This window comes from Fusarium redolens (genome assembly GCF_020744475.1).
Source record: "Fusarium redolens strain MPI-CAGE-AT-0023 chromosome Unknown BKA55scaffold_11, whole genome shotgun sequence".
In the NCBI taxonomy this organism is placed as follows: Eukaryota; Fungi; Ascomycota; class Sordariomycetes; order Hypocreales; family Nectriaceae; genus Fusarium; species Fusarium redolens.
Genome location: NW_025763674.1, coordinates 1,164,699 through 1,178,740, shown reverse-complemented (window position 1 = coordinate 1,178,740; position 14,042 = coordinate 1,164,699). Strand labels below are relative to the sequence as shown.

Below are 14,042 nucleotides of genomic sequence, written 5' to 3'. Positions count from 1 at the left end.
GATGTCGATTTGCTGTTCCATGTTTGGGAAGATTCGGTGTTGCTGGCACTTGTGAGAGATACTGGAGATTGCAGCGACGTGGTTCAGTTCGAAGAATGAGTACATATCTATGATAGAACGCGATGTCAATCTCAAAAAGAAGCATTCGGTGTTGCTTCATTCAAGCAGTTGTATTCGTTTTGGTCATTTTATATGTGGGATTATTCGCAGACAGATTTAGTAGTCTTAAGTCTGATCGACGTGACCGCTTGAACACGTTGAGTGGTTACCCTGTGCCAACCTAGAGAAATGACATCTTTATCGGCCCCCGCGACTCTTGTCAATTGATTGAGATAGGCAAGACAAAAATGAAAGGAATGAAGATAGATGGCATCATGATGGGCTCTTCAACTTGGTTGCCGTTCATTCCTCGTCTTTTACGTGAAATAGTCTTTTGGCTGGAGAAGTGAGAGCCCCAACGGTCGGGTCTTTGTTCGCTAGAAGAGGTGACACCTGTCCAAGCTGCCATCCAGAAGTATTATAGCATTTCAATGATCTGAATACTTTAAGAACAATGAAAAGTCATCAATAAAGAAGAATACAACCATCGTAGAGCAGTCTTCAATCGGTTTAGGTGGATGACATTTTTAAGGCCGCATGAGCCCCACCACCCTCCAGCAGTAGGGCACACAAACTCAATACACCAGTCATTCTTTGAGATCGGGAGAACTCACACTTGCAAAAATTGCAAATTGAATCAAGCAACAACTTATTGCTGTGTAGGTTGTGCAGAATGACTTGATTGTCTGAGCGATCTGAGTGAGAGACACTCCCACTTTGCGATCGTCAGACATGCTGGGTTGAGTCTGCCTCCATGGGGTCTTTCTCCAACGCTGACAAGCAACAAAAGCACTCTCCAATGGATCAAAAAGACCAGAGAACTATGTTCAGAGCCTTTTGATTGATACAAAGGATGGATGTTGAAGGCATCAGAGTCTGACAGTGTCACCTTGACCAGGGACCCCGATGATACCACTAGTGGCAAACCAAGGGTATATAATCTGTAATCTCAAATCCCCTTTCGTCCTTCGGGACACATTGGTCTATTGTAGGTGCAACCGGATAACTTTGGAGATATCCTCCAAGGTCTTACAGTTCGAACTCATGCTAATATGTCCTCACAGGAAACGATACAGAGAAGATTAGCATGGCCCCTGCACTAAGGATGACACGCTCAATCAAAGAGAAGCTACCAATTTTTTTGTGTATTTTTTCCCCAACTTCAACTTCTTCTGTACACTGGGTTCACGCACGACGCGTCGGTAGGGCCGTGTTTGTAAACCGCGAATTGCCATTTTTGAAAAGTCGAGTATAATGCCAGTAAATAATTAATTGCAAGAATATGTTATTTTAATTATTGATAGCTAGTCTTATTGTATTTGTAATTTGGCGCGCGTTGAATGCTGAATAATGGTTGGTCTTACCAGCTTGTCCAACTCCGTGGAATGCCGTGGACTTTGCAAATTTGGGTTACTTGTACTCTCATCACCCAGAGTCGCGCTGTTTCGGAACGCCATGGACATGAGTTTGGTTATCTTTGGGCGATGCCCTGCCACTGAAAGGCCGTGGAACATTTATCTTGGCTCGGACTCTGCTTCTCGGATCGGTCATGCACAAAATGGAGCAGAGTCTATCCGCAGCATGCGTGTTGCGTGCTCAGCTTTGTAATGATGCTGCATTGAGATGATTACTCTCAGGATGTCGCTGTATATAAATGGCGACTGGAAGACGTTGTCGAAGAGTTCATTAAATACGCAACTTCAATTACAATTACCACTTCAATCACAACAGTCGTCAAAATGCCTGTCCGCTACACCTCCAAAGACGTCAGCCCTGAGCCCTTGGCCCAAGAACTCCATTTGCATCCCTCCGGCCGAGTCGCAAAGAACAGGTTACTCAAATCGCCAATGGCCGAGTCGCTTGCTAGTTGGGATCCTGAGATCATCTCCAAGAGAGGAATCCCGACCGACGAGCTGATTGAGCTGTACAGACGGTGAGTTCACCAGCGCCAGTAGATAAACCAGACTGACAGCTTTAGATGGGGTGAAGGCAGGAATAGCTTTGGCATCGTTGTCACTGGCAATATAGATATTGATCTCAACTCCGTCGGCGCCGCTGGGTCTCCCGGCATCCCCGTCGATGCTCCCTTTGAAGGCGAGCGCTTCGAAAAGTTCAAGCAATTGGCCGCAGCAGCCAAGAAGGACGGTTCCCTGTTCCTCGCTCAAGTTAACCATCCCGGGCGACAAGTTCCCTACAAGTCCAACCCAGTCGCCATCTCAGCCTCTGACGTTCAACTCGGTGAGTAGCTCACTGCGCTTCGGCAACATGTACTGACAATCACAGACCCCAAGATGGGAATGACCTTTGGCAAGCCACACGCCGCAACAAAGGAGGAAATCGCCCAGATCATTGAAGGTTTCGCCCACGCCGCCGAGTATCTCGAAAAAGCCGGGTTCGACGGCATTGAACTGCACGCAGCTCACGGATACCTGCTCTCTCAATTCCTCTCTCGGACTACCAACAAGCGCACTGACGAATACGGCACTCAGACCGTCGAAAACAGACTCCGTCTCATTTCCGAGATCGCAAACGCCATCAAAGCCCGCGTCTCGTCGACCTTCATCGTCAGCGCAAAGCTCAACAGCGTAGAGTTCCAAGACGGCGGCGTCACACCCGATGAAGCAAGGGAGCTTTGTGAAAGACTCGAGGCACTGGGATTTGACTTTGTTGAACTCAGCGGCGGCACCTATGAGCGCATGGCGTTGTCGTGGGAGAAAGAGTCGACGAAGAAGCGCGAGGGTTTCTTTCTTGAGTGGGCGGAGACCATCACCAAAGCTCTAGATCCAGCGCATAAAATGAGAATCTTTATCGCTGGTGGTTTGAGAACGGTGGGCGCCATGGTAGACGCGCTTGATGTTGTTGATGGTGTTAGTATTGGACGTCCTGCGGCGGGAGAACCGCGTTTTGCTAGTGATGTTATTGAGGGACGCGTCAAAGGGGCGATTCAGCCAGCGGAGATGGTTGAGACTGATCTCGGGATGGGCATGGGTGTCGCTGGGGCTCAATTTGCGCAGATTGCAAAGGGCTTTGAACCGCTTGACGCGAGCGACACTGAAGTGATCCAGATTTTTGGCCAGGATATGGGTGCGTGGTATGAGAAGCTCGTACAGGACGGGGACAAGAATGAGTTTGTTCGTGCCATTCAGTATTCGGGACCTCAAGTTCCTTATGGCAAGGTCAAGGCTTGATGGATTATGGGTTGTTGATTGCGATTAGACATGTTTATCAGAGTAGAGGGTATTTATTTTGAGTCATTGATTGCGTTTTCTTGAAACAAACTCATGTCATGTCATGGCATTTCAACGGTTCTAAATTTAGTGCTGACGGTCGACAGCTTGAGGAGGCCATGTGGGACCCTGAGTACGGAGGATTTGTCAGCCCTTCAACCTCACTTCATCTCATTGCGCGTCTGCAACAAAAACTCTCAACATTACATCGTCAACTGAGATAAGCCCGTCACTATTGATCACCGGAATCTATAAGCCTATATTTACTACGAAATTTGCTGAATGACTTCAGCCATGTCGACTCCCGACGAGACGGATCCTACACCGTCTAATCGTCGCAAAGGTCAGCAACTCTAGTTAAGATACGGACCCAGCTGACAAATATCTCAGCTTGCGATTTGTGCTTTACAAAAAAGATCAAATGCGACATGCTAAAGCCGGATTGTTCAAATTGCATTCTTTATAATACAAGTTGCCGAACTAGCATCATTAGACGGAAGCCTAATTCTGCGAGAGTTAGAGCAGGGGCTAAACAACAAGAAGAGTACGGTCCCCTTCTCTGAACTTTGCTGTTCAAATTAGTAACTGTTGTCAGGAACAATCGCCAAGAAGGCCTTGAAGCAAGGTTAGCTCGTATTGAGGAACAGCTTCAAATCGTTCTGAACGCCGCCAAAGATGCTCAAACTGCTAGACCGCAATGGCCACAAGATGACCATTCCAGCCCAGGTGATTCAGCGGAATCAGTTATCAACAACTCCGCAACTTTTGAAGAGATGGCCAAACGAGGATTTGCTTGGAAATTCGATCCAGTTAATCCAGCAGTTTACCAGGGTCCTCAACCAAACTCGTGGGAATTACCCCCTCTCGATGAAATTCTACCTATAGTAGACCACTACTTCACAACCTTCAACGGCGTCATTCCTCTCTTCCAGCAGTCAGAGTTCATGAAACTTCTCACAACATGGTATAAACAACCCGAAACTCGCGACAGAGCGTCGTGGGCTGCTATTCAAACCGTCATGGCCATCGGATATCGCACACCGCAGCTTTCACTCCGAGACAGCCAATCAGTGCACATTGAAAAAGCAGACCAATGTTTGAGGAATGCACAGACTGTTGTGTCGGAACTTGTCACGCGTGATGAGGATTTGCTCGGCGTTCAGATCTTACTAGGTATTGTCATGCTGTTCCAGAATAGTCGCGACCCGAAACCCGCGAGTGTTCTTATTGGAACAGCGGTTAGGTTGGCGCATAGACTAAAGCTGCACTCACAAGAAGCGGCGATGCAGTTTCCGGCTGCGAAAGCTGAGCAGAGATCGCGCGTGTTTTGGATTGCGTACACTCTTGACAAGGTAAGTTGTTCGAGTGCGTAAATGCAAAAGCTCACGTTTCTAGGACATTTGTCTTCGCGCACAAACACCTTCATGCCAGTTTGATGAAGATATCGACATTAGCCTCCCTGCACTTGCGCCACCTGACAGTGTTGGTTTAATATGGACGCAAAACGGCCAAGTCCACTTCAATTACCATCGAAGGCGCGTGGAACTTGCTTACATACAGGGCAAAGTGTACGATCTTTTGTACTCCAACCGCTCAAGCAAAGCGACAGCCCAAGAGCGACAGCGACGAGTATCCCGACTTCAATCCATGCTAGATCAGTGGTACGAGCGCATTCCAACCGTCTTCCATATCGAACATGTCGCTGCGACAGTGGGGCCAAGCCAGCTTGTGCAGATGACAAAGATGCACCATGCGTTTTTGCTGACAGAAGTGATGATCCATGGTATTTACAGCCATAATGCAGAATGGGTAAAAAGGATCAGCTCTTTTAGCAGAGCTACGATAACCTCTGTTGGAAACTTGGAGAATAGGGGGTTTGGCGGCGCTGGGAAGTGTCAAGATCAAGCACCGCCTTTACCCGATGGATGGAATCATTGCGTGGACGTGAGCAGAGGGTGCATGAAGTTATTCCAGGAAGCTACACCAACAGAGTGTCTAATTTGGTAAGTCAGTTTCAGAAAGTTTCGGGAGATTACTAATAAGCGCAGGCAATGCAGCTGCTCTCATTTCTCAGCGCTGATTGTCCTCCTCGCCAACATGATCCTCAATCCCGGCCACCACTCAATCCACATTGATCAACACCTCTCAGTAAAAGCGCTCGATCTCTTAGACAAGCTTCTGAAGATAATTGACGACGAGGCGTTCAGGGCTTTCCGAAGTGTCGTTGGTGAACTTAGCCAGGGAGCGCAAACGGCTGTGGCGGCGTATCGAGAGGAGCTCAAAGGTTTGGGGAAGGATGTCTTTGAGGCGCTGAATGTGGATGATGTGGCTGTGCAGGAAGTAGATTTTCTACCGGCGGGAGACATGTTTGAGGGGCTTGATGGACCGTTTGTTGGGCTGGACGGACCGTTTGTCGGATCGGGAGGGGAGATTGAGCAGGGGTTTGGAGACGGGATGAACTTCATGGACGGCAGCGTGTTGGACATGGAGTTTATGATATGAGATGCGACAAACGCTAATTTGCATTGGCGCAAGAAAGTAGAGAAGGGGAATCACAGGCTCCAGCAGTTCGAAGCGAACAGTCACGATCGTCAAGTGAATTGTGAGAGAGAAAGAGACTGCTAAATTATGGTATCCAATACGATGGTACAAAAACCAAAACAAAAAAACAAGACAAAACAGTATGAGATCCAAGGTAGCGACCGTGCTGCACCACGACAATTATCCACCAGAAGCAATGAGAGAAAGAAAAGACAGACGGCACGACAAAAGAACAAGGGGAAAAAAGCCCTATCCGTTTCCACTTTATGGTCGCGTCTAGGTAGGGGCGACAAGACCTGTACCCGTTGTTGACATTGGGGGACTGGCCGAGTTGTCGACATGCGGCAGTCTTGCGTGTTGTGATGCCGAGGAGACGCTCAAGACGTCGAAGAGGAGGTCTCAGTAGGCCCCTCCTCAAACGTGGCTCCTTCTGGAAGGTCCGCCTCGCGTTGCCCAGATGAAGGATGGCGGTAGAAAAATCCTCCAGGGATCTGGTAATGCCACCAGATGTTCAGAGATCGGGGATGGGGAATATGGTGTGGAGGAGGCATGTAGTGCGAAGGGGAGGTTGATAGGCGCAGGTCGTCAAGGCTGAGCATGACCAGGGACCACATCGACAGGCAAACAGTCAGCTCATAGGGACCCTGTGCGACCCACGGAACGGCCTGCCATTCCACATGGCAAGGCGCTTTGGTATCAAACACTGTGCCTTTGATTCGCACGACCACAATTTCGTCCATTGTCATGATGAACCCATAACGTGTATGGGCGAGGAGACAGTATTTGGCGATACGTAAAAGGGGACGTTTCGCCATCGCAGTCTCGGTGTGCAACAACTTGTTTGAGTTCCATGCTCTAGCATGGAGGAAAAAACCGACAACTAGGGTCCGAGCTCCATCTCCCGTCACGAAGGACAGGGGAGGATTGTAAGTCTCGACGCCCTTGTTCAATTTGATGTCGTTGCTCACTTTGACCACGACAGCCGGGAATTGGCGATTAGATTGACCTCCCAAGAAGGCTGCGCCTCGACTGATGGGCTCTTCAAGCGGTGGACTCAGGTGTTCAATGAACATGGTTGTTGCATCCTGAACCCTCCGGATGTCGAATGTGCCACTCCTGACGCCTCGAGGCGGCATCACCATCTGATCGAGGATATTCTTGTACACCTCGGTAAGGACCTCGAGACTGAAGTCTGCCCATCGAGAGGCCGATGCGGTCGTGATAGCCTGCTGGGTTGTGTCTCTGTTAACAGACGTCGAAGCGGTGCGGTTGGCGAGAAGGTTGGCATTCGATATGGAGAGAGTGTCTCGGATCGATATAATCTGCTCGACCTGGATCACAGTGGTGTGCACGGGAGTGCCTCGCAAAGTCGGGATGTTCATGTTCCCTGGGGTTGGAACAGTATACACAGATACAGTGGTGAAGATTAACAGCGAGGTACAACGCCCAGGAAAACGGATTGGGGTGTAAAAGCAGAAAGAAACAGTCCTGCTCACTGGGGAACAGGCCGGGTTTATAACCAGTGTTCAAATGATCTTTTCGTACTCATGAACAGTTCACCGCCCCTGAAGAACCCTTCACTATGTTCTCTATGAAAGCGCTAACGAAATGTGACAGGTCTTGCTCTCTGCCATGCACGTCCTATATCAATAGAGAGACACCAGGAACTGTGAAATATCACTTGTCATATAAATTCAGAATAAATTAACTAGCACACTTGGCCCATGAGACGCGTTTCCCGGAGCAAACAGGACATTGCGGAACGGGAGTCAGGACAGGGCATTACCAAACGGCAACCAGGCCTACATGTCATCACAATTTATAAGAAATAGATCTAGGTGGCCGATATTTAAGCCAAAGTTCGTTTAACATAGCCAAATGCTTGCTGTTATAGCGCGTGGAAATATTCATGCCAGACTCATCAGTCTACGACCCAAAAACTCCGCGATAAACTACCGGGAAGAAGGGAGATGCCAAGAAGGACGTTAATAAACTAGCGATCAGTTACAGATTTCATTAGAAGCTACTGTAAATAACTCCAAAGCGCCACAACGGCAAGCCAGCGGCCGTTTGGTATGAGACCAAAGCTTGCTGTTATGGCGGCGCGGTTTGATTGCTTGCGCCAAGCTCATCAATTTGCGATCTGAAAACTAAGGGACGAGCTCCTGTGGCAAGCGAAGATGCGCTGTATTTTGATGAGAGGGGAGTGTTACCGCGGGCTCACTGCCCAACGAGGCTGCGGCATGTTATGTGGTGTAACAAAGAACTCCGTTTCTCACTGGCAGAGCTGTGAGTTACTGATGGCCCTTGCTGACAGCTAATGATACACTACCTTATTGACATTAGAAAGACCGCCAAATACCCCCTTGGCACCGACAAAGAAAATCACGGTCGGCTTCCCCGTTGCGCCGCGCTTTGCGCATTCAGTTGTTTGCTGTCCCGCTTTTTAGGATGCTATTTTTGTATTCCTTTGCTTTCCATGATTATGCTCAAACAAGAAGCAGATGACTGAAAGAAACATAGCAACTTATTGTGTCTGAACACGCCCGGCGCCCTGTGTATTGGTGTTGTTGGCTCCAAGTTAATAAACCCAACACCCCCGAAGAAGCCCTTCAAACCTCCATTACCTGAAACCAAGACAACTACAACAGGCAGCAAAATATCCTTACCCCCAAACAAACCAACATCAATGCTCTTCAAAACTTGTCCTTTATTCATCATTGGTGTTCGTTTCAACACCCCCCCACAGTGTCTTTGACAATGCCTACGCTCAAACCGCTACCGGATTGTGAAGGCCCAAAGCTAGAGTGTTTCACCGATGATCTCTCAAAGCACGACTTCAAGTTCCTGGAACTTCTCGGCTCTGGCTGTCACTCAGTTGTCCTCAAGGCCGAGATTGATGGCAAATTATATGTCATCAAGTTTGTAGGTACAGCCAACAGAATCACTATGCCAATGCTAACGCGCGCCCAGTTCTTCCCTGTTTATGTGCACGAGCCGAACTTCGAAATGGACCCCATTGACGAAGGTTATTTCGTCGGAAGAGAAGAGAAAGAGCGATTGACCGCCAGTGAAAAGATACCCCAGCAAGTGGTCGACAGTCTACGTCTTCATGCGACTTCCTTCAACAACGAGTGTCGCGCCTACGGTCGACTCAAGGAGCTGGGTCGTGAGCATCTCGCTGTCAAAGTGCATGGCTACCTACGCCTCTATTTACCTCAGTTCGACGAGTACCTACGAGCCGCGATGGGAGACAGTCACCCCCAAGAAGACTGGTTCACACGAGATATGATCGAAATGGAGGACGATGAAGTCGACCTGCCCATCATGGCTATCGTCAAGGACTGGATCCCTGACCACCGAGATCATATGGGCGATATGACACGAGAAGCGGAACAGAGACAGATGAATCATCTACCGCGCATGCTTCGCAACCTTCGCCAGCTCCATAGATGCGGTATCGTTGTACGGGACCTCAAGTCTCAGCAGTATCACGAGGGCCAGCTGTGCGATTTGAGCCACGCCTGGACGATTCCACATATTTTTGGCCCCGAGGGCGGGATGCGACCGCGCTGGGCTTTTGCAAGTATGGCAGCTTGGGACCTGAAGTGTTTCCAGGATATGATCGAAGAGGCAAACATGTATGCGCTCAGGCCTGAGCCACCACTCAAACTGAGTAACTTGGTTGCACGGCGCAACGATGAGGTCTATAACAACCTTCGTCCTCGTCCAGGCATGTATGGACCTTTCCTCCCTCTGCTCAACTATGATGAAGGGGGTATCTGGGACATGAATTACTATCCTTCATATGATCCGGCACTCTTCAACTGGAAGGCCATCCCGAAGCGGACGACAAAGAAGTCCATTGGTCATATCCTAAAGAAGTCCACCGGTGGTGTCTCAAAGAAAAGAAAGTCCACTGCCACCGGAGGAGCCCGACAGGTGGGTAAGGGCAAGAACAAGAAGAGGCACCGATAGACTGCCCCCATGCCCTTCTCTTGTAACTTCTTGCATATGCGTTGGATAGCGGAATTGTGTTTTGACATGTTTTGTTTTGGTGTTGCGATTCTTATTCTTGTGAGCCTTGCTTTGGGAGCCGAGGCTCACGCACGCGTTTTGTTTACATAGATCATTAGACCAGTGTATTTGTTTAAAATAGTTATTTACAACCAAGAATTCTTTTTTACACCATTTCATGAACAGCAAATGATGATCGTGAGAATATAGCCAGTAATCATCCGTGTAAACCATCCGAGCTTGATCTCCGGGGTGAATGGTCCGAAAGTGGGCTTCGCCCGGAACATTTAATCTCGGAGCATTCGTGAATTGCATCATTCCCTACATCGACAGTCTACGCTCCCAAGTCTATCACGACAAGCGATAATTCCTTACAAAATGCTATCGCCAGCGATATCCACCAAGACTTCTACGCCCGGTCGGGCCAGAGCTTCCTGCGAGCCATGTAGTAAGTGACAAGACGTTGAGTGCCGGTTTCAGCTGGCTTATTCGTACCCAAACCGTAGGATCGCGAAAGGTCCGATGCTCAGGAGAATACCCGGTGTGTTCAAAATGCACCGCTTCTAATCGAGGGTGTATTTATTCTCTACAGAAACGCGCTGGCAGACCCAAGAACCATCAGCGGCCTTGCGTGATAGCGCGTGCAGCGTCCAGTCCTGCTCGTCGGGATGACCGTCGGCCATCACCAGCGCAAACGAATACCGCCCGGATAACGACCGTTACAGAGGAGCGCCCAAGCCATCACGAACCCAATACAGATATACCGCCTTATCTCGCGGACTTTGAGAGCTTCGCGCCGTAAGAAGTCCGTCGAACGAGCCATCCTTCCCGCTTTCTAACCCTCCGCAGTGCGCAACCTCACAGCGACATCCTCACCCAAACAGACATCAACGCTTCATGCGCATGCCTATCGATCCTCTATCTTCTCCTCAATCGTCTCGGAGTCCGTACCGAACTCATCGTCCCCGACGATCTCGCGATTTTGCGAAATACATTCGAGCGCGCAACAGATGTTCTAGAATGCTCAAAGTGTCCCATGCGGTTCTCGTCCGTGCTACAAAATGCGGGCATCTTGGGCATTCTATGCGTCTGTATTGCTGAATCCTACGTCAGGTTCATCAAGACGATTGATTCAAAGGCAATTGAAGCGACTGGCAAGGGAGAAAAGTTGAAGGTCGCACTCAATCCTTTGGGTCAATCGCATACCGCGGACGATACAGTGATGGTGCCGATTGAAGTGTCGCCCGAACAGTGGAAGAGTCTCATGTACAATGTTGTTAAATCGGAGATATTTGGCATTGAGAACCACCGGAATAAGTCATTCGTCGCTTTCATTGAGCGGTTGGAAGAGCGACAGACGAGATGGCATACCCTGCCTACAGCGCCCGACTGCCCGCCAACATATCAGTCTGCTTGTTCGTCTTCGAATGAACTACCACTCTGCTTAACCATCACGAAGGCGGCGAGAAATGTCCTTGACCCGATAACTTCTACTATGGAGTGACAAAGAGAACGCACGAAGATGAGCTTCGGCGTAAGGACGCGGCTGGCATAGCACTTCTCTTGGAATGATTCGAGATGATTTCAGGTAGGAATCCCCCATAGATTGGTACAATATTAGCCTAAAAATAGCAAACTCTTCCCTGCTCTTGTTATATCCTCCAACCAGACCAGCCTCGATACCGTACATCCGAGCAACCACATTGTCAACATCCCCATCCCGTATACGAACCTCCACTACTGAACAATTGTAGGGTGCAGTGCGCCCTTGAAATGAGGATTGAAGTCATACGTCTGATGCCTCTTATCATCCTCCCAGATCAACTTATCCCCCTCAGAATGGATCTTGAAATGCGCTTCACTCAACTTCTGTGCCTTCGCATCCTCGGACAAACCCTCGATCTCCTTCTCGTTATACACCAAAGCCTTGTTACGACCCTTGAAACAAGCACTCGACTTGTCGCCGTGGTTGTTTCCAGGCGTGTAGCTTGAGAACTCCTGCAGTCGGTCGAGAAGAGATTGGTGGAGTACTGCGCCGCGGGGAATGTCACGGTACGAACCTTTGTTGGGAGGGAATGTCACGGGTTTCCAGCCGAGGAGCTTGACGTTGGCTTCTGTCGTGTCGTCGAGTTCCCAGCGCGTTAAGAAAGGGAGCCATTCTGGGATGCGTTAGTTGGGATTGAGACGGTCTGGGAAGACTTACCCATGAACTTCCACATGAGGACCTTGAAGAAGGCTGTTCCGTACCCGAAGGCGAGACAATCGTGCATGAATCCATGCGTCGCTTCTCTTCGCTTCGCAGGATCTTCCATACTCTTCTCGAATGGCTTGAGACTATGGCACCAATGCACTCCAGCCTGCAGCGACTTATCCATCTCGCCACACTTCTTCACCTCACGAATCATCCACTCGAGTGGAATGTCGCTCATCTGCAACCTATCCTTGTTCAGGTTCTGACTCGCCCCACCAGCTTTTCTCGTCAGCCACGCGTTCTTGATACGGCCCCAGAAAGACGGCTTCTCAGCTTCATCTTCCTCCTCATCAGGTTGGGCGGGCCATCCGCCGCCGACATCGCCGTGATTGCCAGGGAACCAGACTTCCTTGATGTCTTCCTCATCATCATGGCTATGCACTGCGGCTCTGATGTCCTGCGCCAACAGAGCTGGCTTGAACTTGACGCGACGCTCGTCAATGGCTACCGCGTGACGAACATGTGTCGCTGTGCCTGTCACAGGTACAGGCATCTTTGCTTTGCGCTCGAGAACAGCGACGGAGGCAACACAGTCCCAGATTCCGAGGAAGAATACCTTGATGTTCTCCTCTTCGCCTTTATTGTTCGTCTCCTTGCGACAGAAGGTTTGACTGAATGCTTCAATTTCGTTGGAAGCATCCTGAGTCTCCTGACTGACATCTTCAGGCTTTGTGCCCAGAAGCTGTGTCGTGTCGCAAGTTGCTGGAGTGTCAGTCTCTGAGCTGTCGTGCTTGGAAGTACACTGAGCATGCTCGCTATCTTTTATCTCGCCTTGGAGGTAGCGTTGATAAAGACGGTAGGCGAAGGGGACCATTTCTTCGTTGCCTTTGCAGAGAAGACCGACCTTGTTGACCATTCTGGCGAGGAATTTGGCTGTGTAGGCACCTCGACTGAAGCCAAAGACGTAGATCTTTGCGTTCTTGACAATGTCAATTGGGGAAGTTGGGGTCCGGGAGATGAGACTTACAGTTTCATAGTAACGCATGAGAAAGCGATAGCCAGCAATGACATGAGCGTCAAAGGTGGTACCGAAGCCTTGATCAATTGTCTTTGAGATGTTGCTACCAAATTCACCAAGGATACCCTTGTTTACAGACGTTTCATTGATATCATATGTACCAATTCCAGCTATGTACAGTTAGCAACAGCACCTCAACTCAATGTCTGGCATCTTACTCTGGTAGTAGTGAAACTGGTTCTTATTGTTACGATCCAACTTTCGAAGGATCTTTACAACATTGGTATCAGCATTGGAACCACTGAACGTGTTTCCCGTGCCGTCAAAGCACAGGATGAGCTTCTTGGGCTCAGTAGATTCAGTGTTTTCGCTCTCGGCGTGAGGCATCTTTGAGAGAAGAATGATGGGGGGAATTTCAATGTGAGACGAGGATTCTGGGTCTGGGGGCCAGCTCTGCTTCCTTTATGCGGAGACAACAAAAACCCCTTGGGTGGTTCTTTTGCTCGTACCACTGGGTTCTCAGCCCGTGTAGCATAGCATACCTGCGATGGGAAGAGAGATGTATACAGTACCGAGAGTGAGATATTCACATGCATTGTTGTCTCCTCCCTTACGAGAATGATGAATGTAGGGATGCTAATCGGAGAATGTTGATTCGTTCTTGGCATTTTCGGTTCAGCCAGCCACGAGAATCTCTTTTTTTTCCACCCAAGACGGCTGAAATGCCTGTGACGGGCACGGAGGAAAAGAGGAGAGAATTTTGGCATGCTGTGATACGGTGCAGCTGAGACTTGATTTCTGTTTACGATCTGTTGCAGTTGATGCTCGACACGCCACAATTCCATTGTTGTTGGTTGGAGTTTGAAAGGCGGGGGGATATGCATGCCTCTGGTCTTGTGAAAGTCGGTGACTGTTGTAGCTGCATGATGTACTTGGACTGGACCCTGAT

At 49.3% G+C, this 14,042-nt stretch overlaps 6 protein-coding genes across 6 annotated transcripts; 4 read left to right on the top strand and 2 right to left on the bottom strand.

Moving 5' to 3' along the window:
• Window positions 1-1,838: 1,838 nt before the first annotated feature.
• BKA55DRAFT_541309 (uncharacterized protein) lies at window positions 1,839-3,287 on the top strand (the record flags this gene model as incomplete). The annotated part of the gene is made up of 3 exons (XM_046190367.1): window positions 1,839-2,032; window positions 2,078-2,337; window positions 2,383-3,287. 3 exons carry the CDS (start codon window positions 1,839-1,841, stop codon window positions 3,285-3,287), a joined length of 1,359 nt encoding a protein of 452 aa, XP_046047627.1.
• Window positions 3,288-3,620: 333 nt separating this feature from the next.
• BKA55DRAFT_516264 (fungal-specific transcription factor domain-containing protein) lies at window positions 3,621-5,828 on the top strand (the record flags this gene model as incomplete). Its single annotated transcript, XM_046188073.1, has 5 exons — window positions 3,621-3,669; window positions 3,717-3,870; window positions 3,922-4,678; window positions 4,722-5,329; window positions 5,375-5,828. The coding sequence occupies 5 exons, from the start codon at window positions 3,621-3,623 to the stop codon at window positions 5,826-5,828; spliced, it is 2,022 nt and encodes a 673-aa protein (XP_046047626.1).
• Window positions 5,829-6,244: 416 nt separating this feature from the next.
• Window positions 6,245-7,249, bottom strand: BKA55DRAFT_541307 (uncharacterized protein; the record flags this gene model as incomplete). Its single annotated transcript, XM_046190366.1, has 1 exon — window positions 6,245-7,249. One exon carries the CDS (start codon window positions 7,247-7,249, stop codon window positions 6,245-6,247), a length of 1,005 nt encoding a protein of 334 aa, XP_046047625.1.
• A 1,378-nt stretch (window positions 7,250-8,627) lies between these two features.
• Window positions 8,628-10,005, top strand: BKA55DRAFT_618554 (uncharacterized protein; the record flags this gene model as incomplete). The annotated part of the gene is made up of 3 exons (XM_046196735.1): window positions 8,628-8,792; window positions 8,841-9,203; window positions 9,312-10,005. The coding sequence occupies 3 exons, from the start codon at window positions 8,628-8,630 to the stop codon at window positions 9,843-9,845; spliced, it is 1,062 nt and encodes a 353-aa protein (XP_046047624.1). The 3' UTR covers window positions 9,846-10,005.
• Window positions 10,006-10,262: 257 nt separating this feature from the next.
• Window positions 10,263-11,388, top strand: BKA55DRAFT_516661 (uncharacterized protein; the record flags this gene model as incomplete). Its single annotated transcript, XM_046188108.1, has 4 exons — window positions 10,263-10,332; window positions 10,391-10,425; window positions 10,477-10,682; window positions 10,734-11,388. The coding sequence occupies 4 exons, from the start codon at window positions 10,263-10,265 to the stop codon at window positions 11,386-11,388; spliced, it is 966 nt and encodes a 321-aa protein (XP_046047623.1).
• Window positions 11,389-11,504: 116 nt separating this feature from the next.
• Window positions 11,505-13,581, bottom strand: BKA55DRAFT_84419 (uncharacterized protein). The gene is made up of 3 exons (XM_046201653.1): window positions 13,312-13,581; window positions 12,088-13,263; window positions 11,505-12,043 (listed from the first exon to the last, which is right to left on the bottom strand). Exons 1-3 carry the CDS (start codon window positions 13,478-13,480, stop codon window positions 11,622-11,624), a joined length of 1,767 nt encoding a protein of 588 aa, XP_046047622.1. The 5' UTR covers window positions 13,481-13,581; the 3' UTR covers window positions 11,505-11,621.
• Window positions 13,582-14,042: the final 461 nt, after the last annotated feature.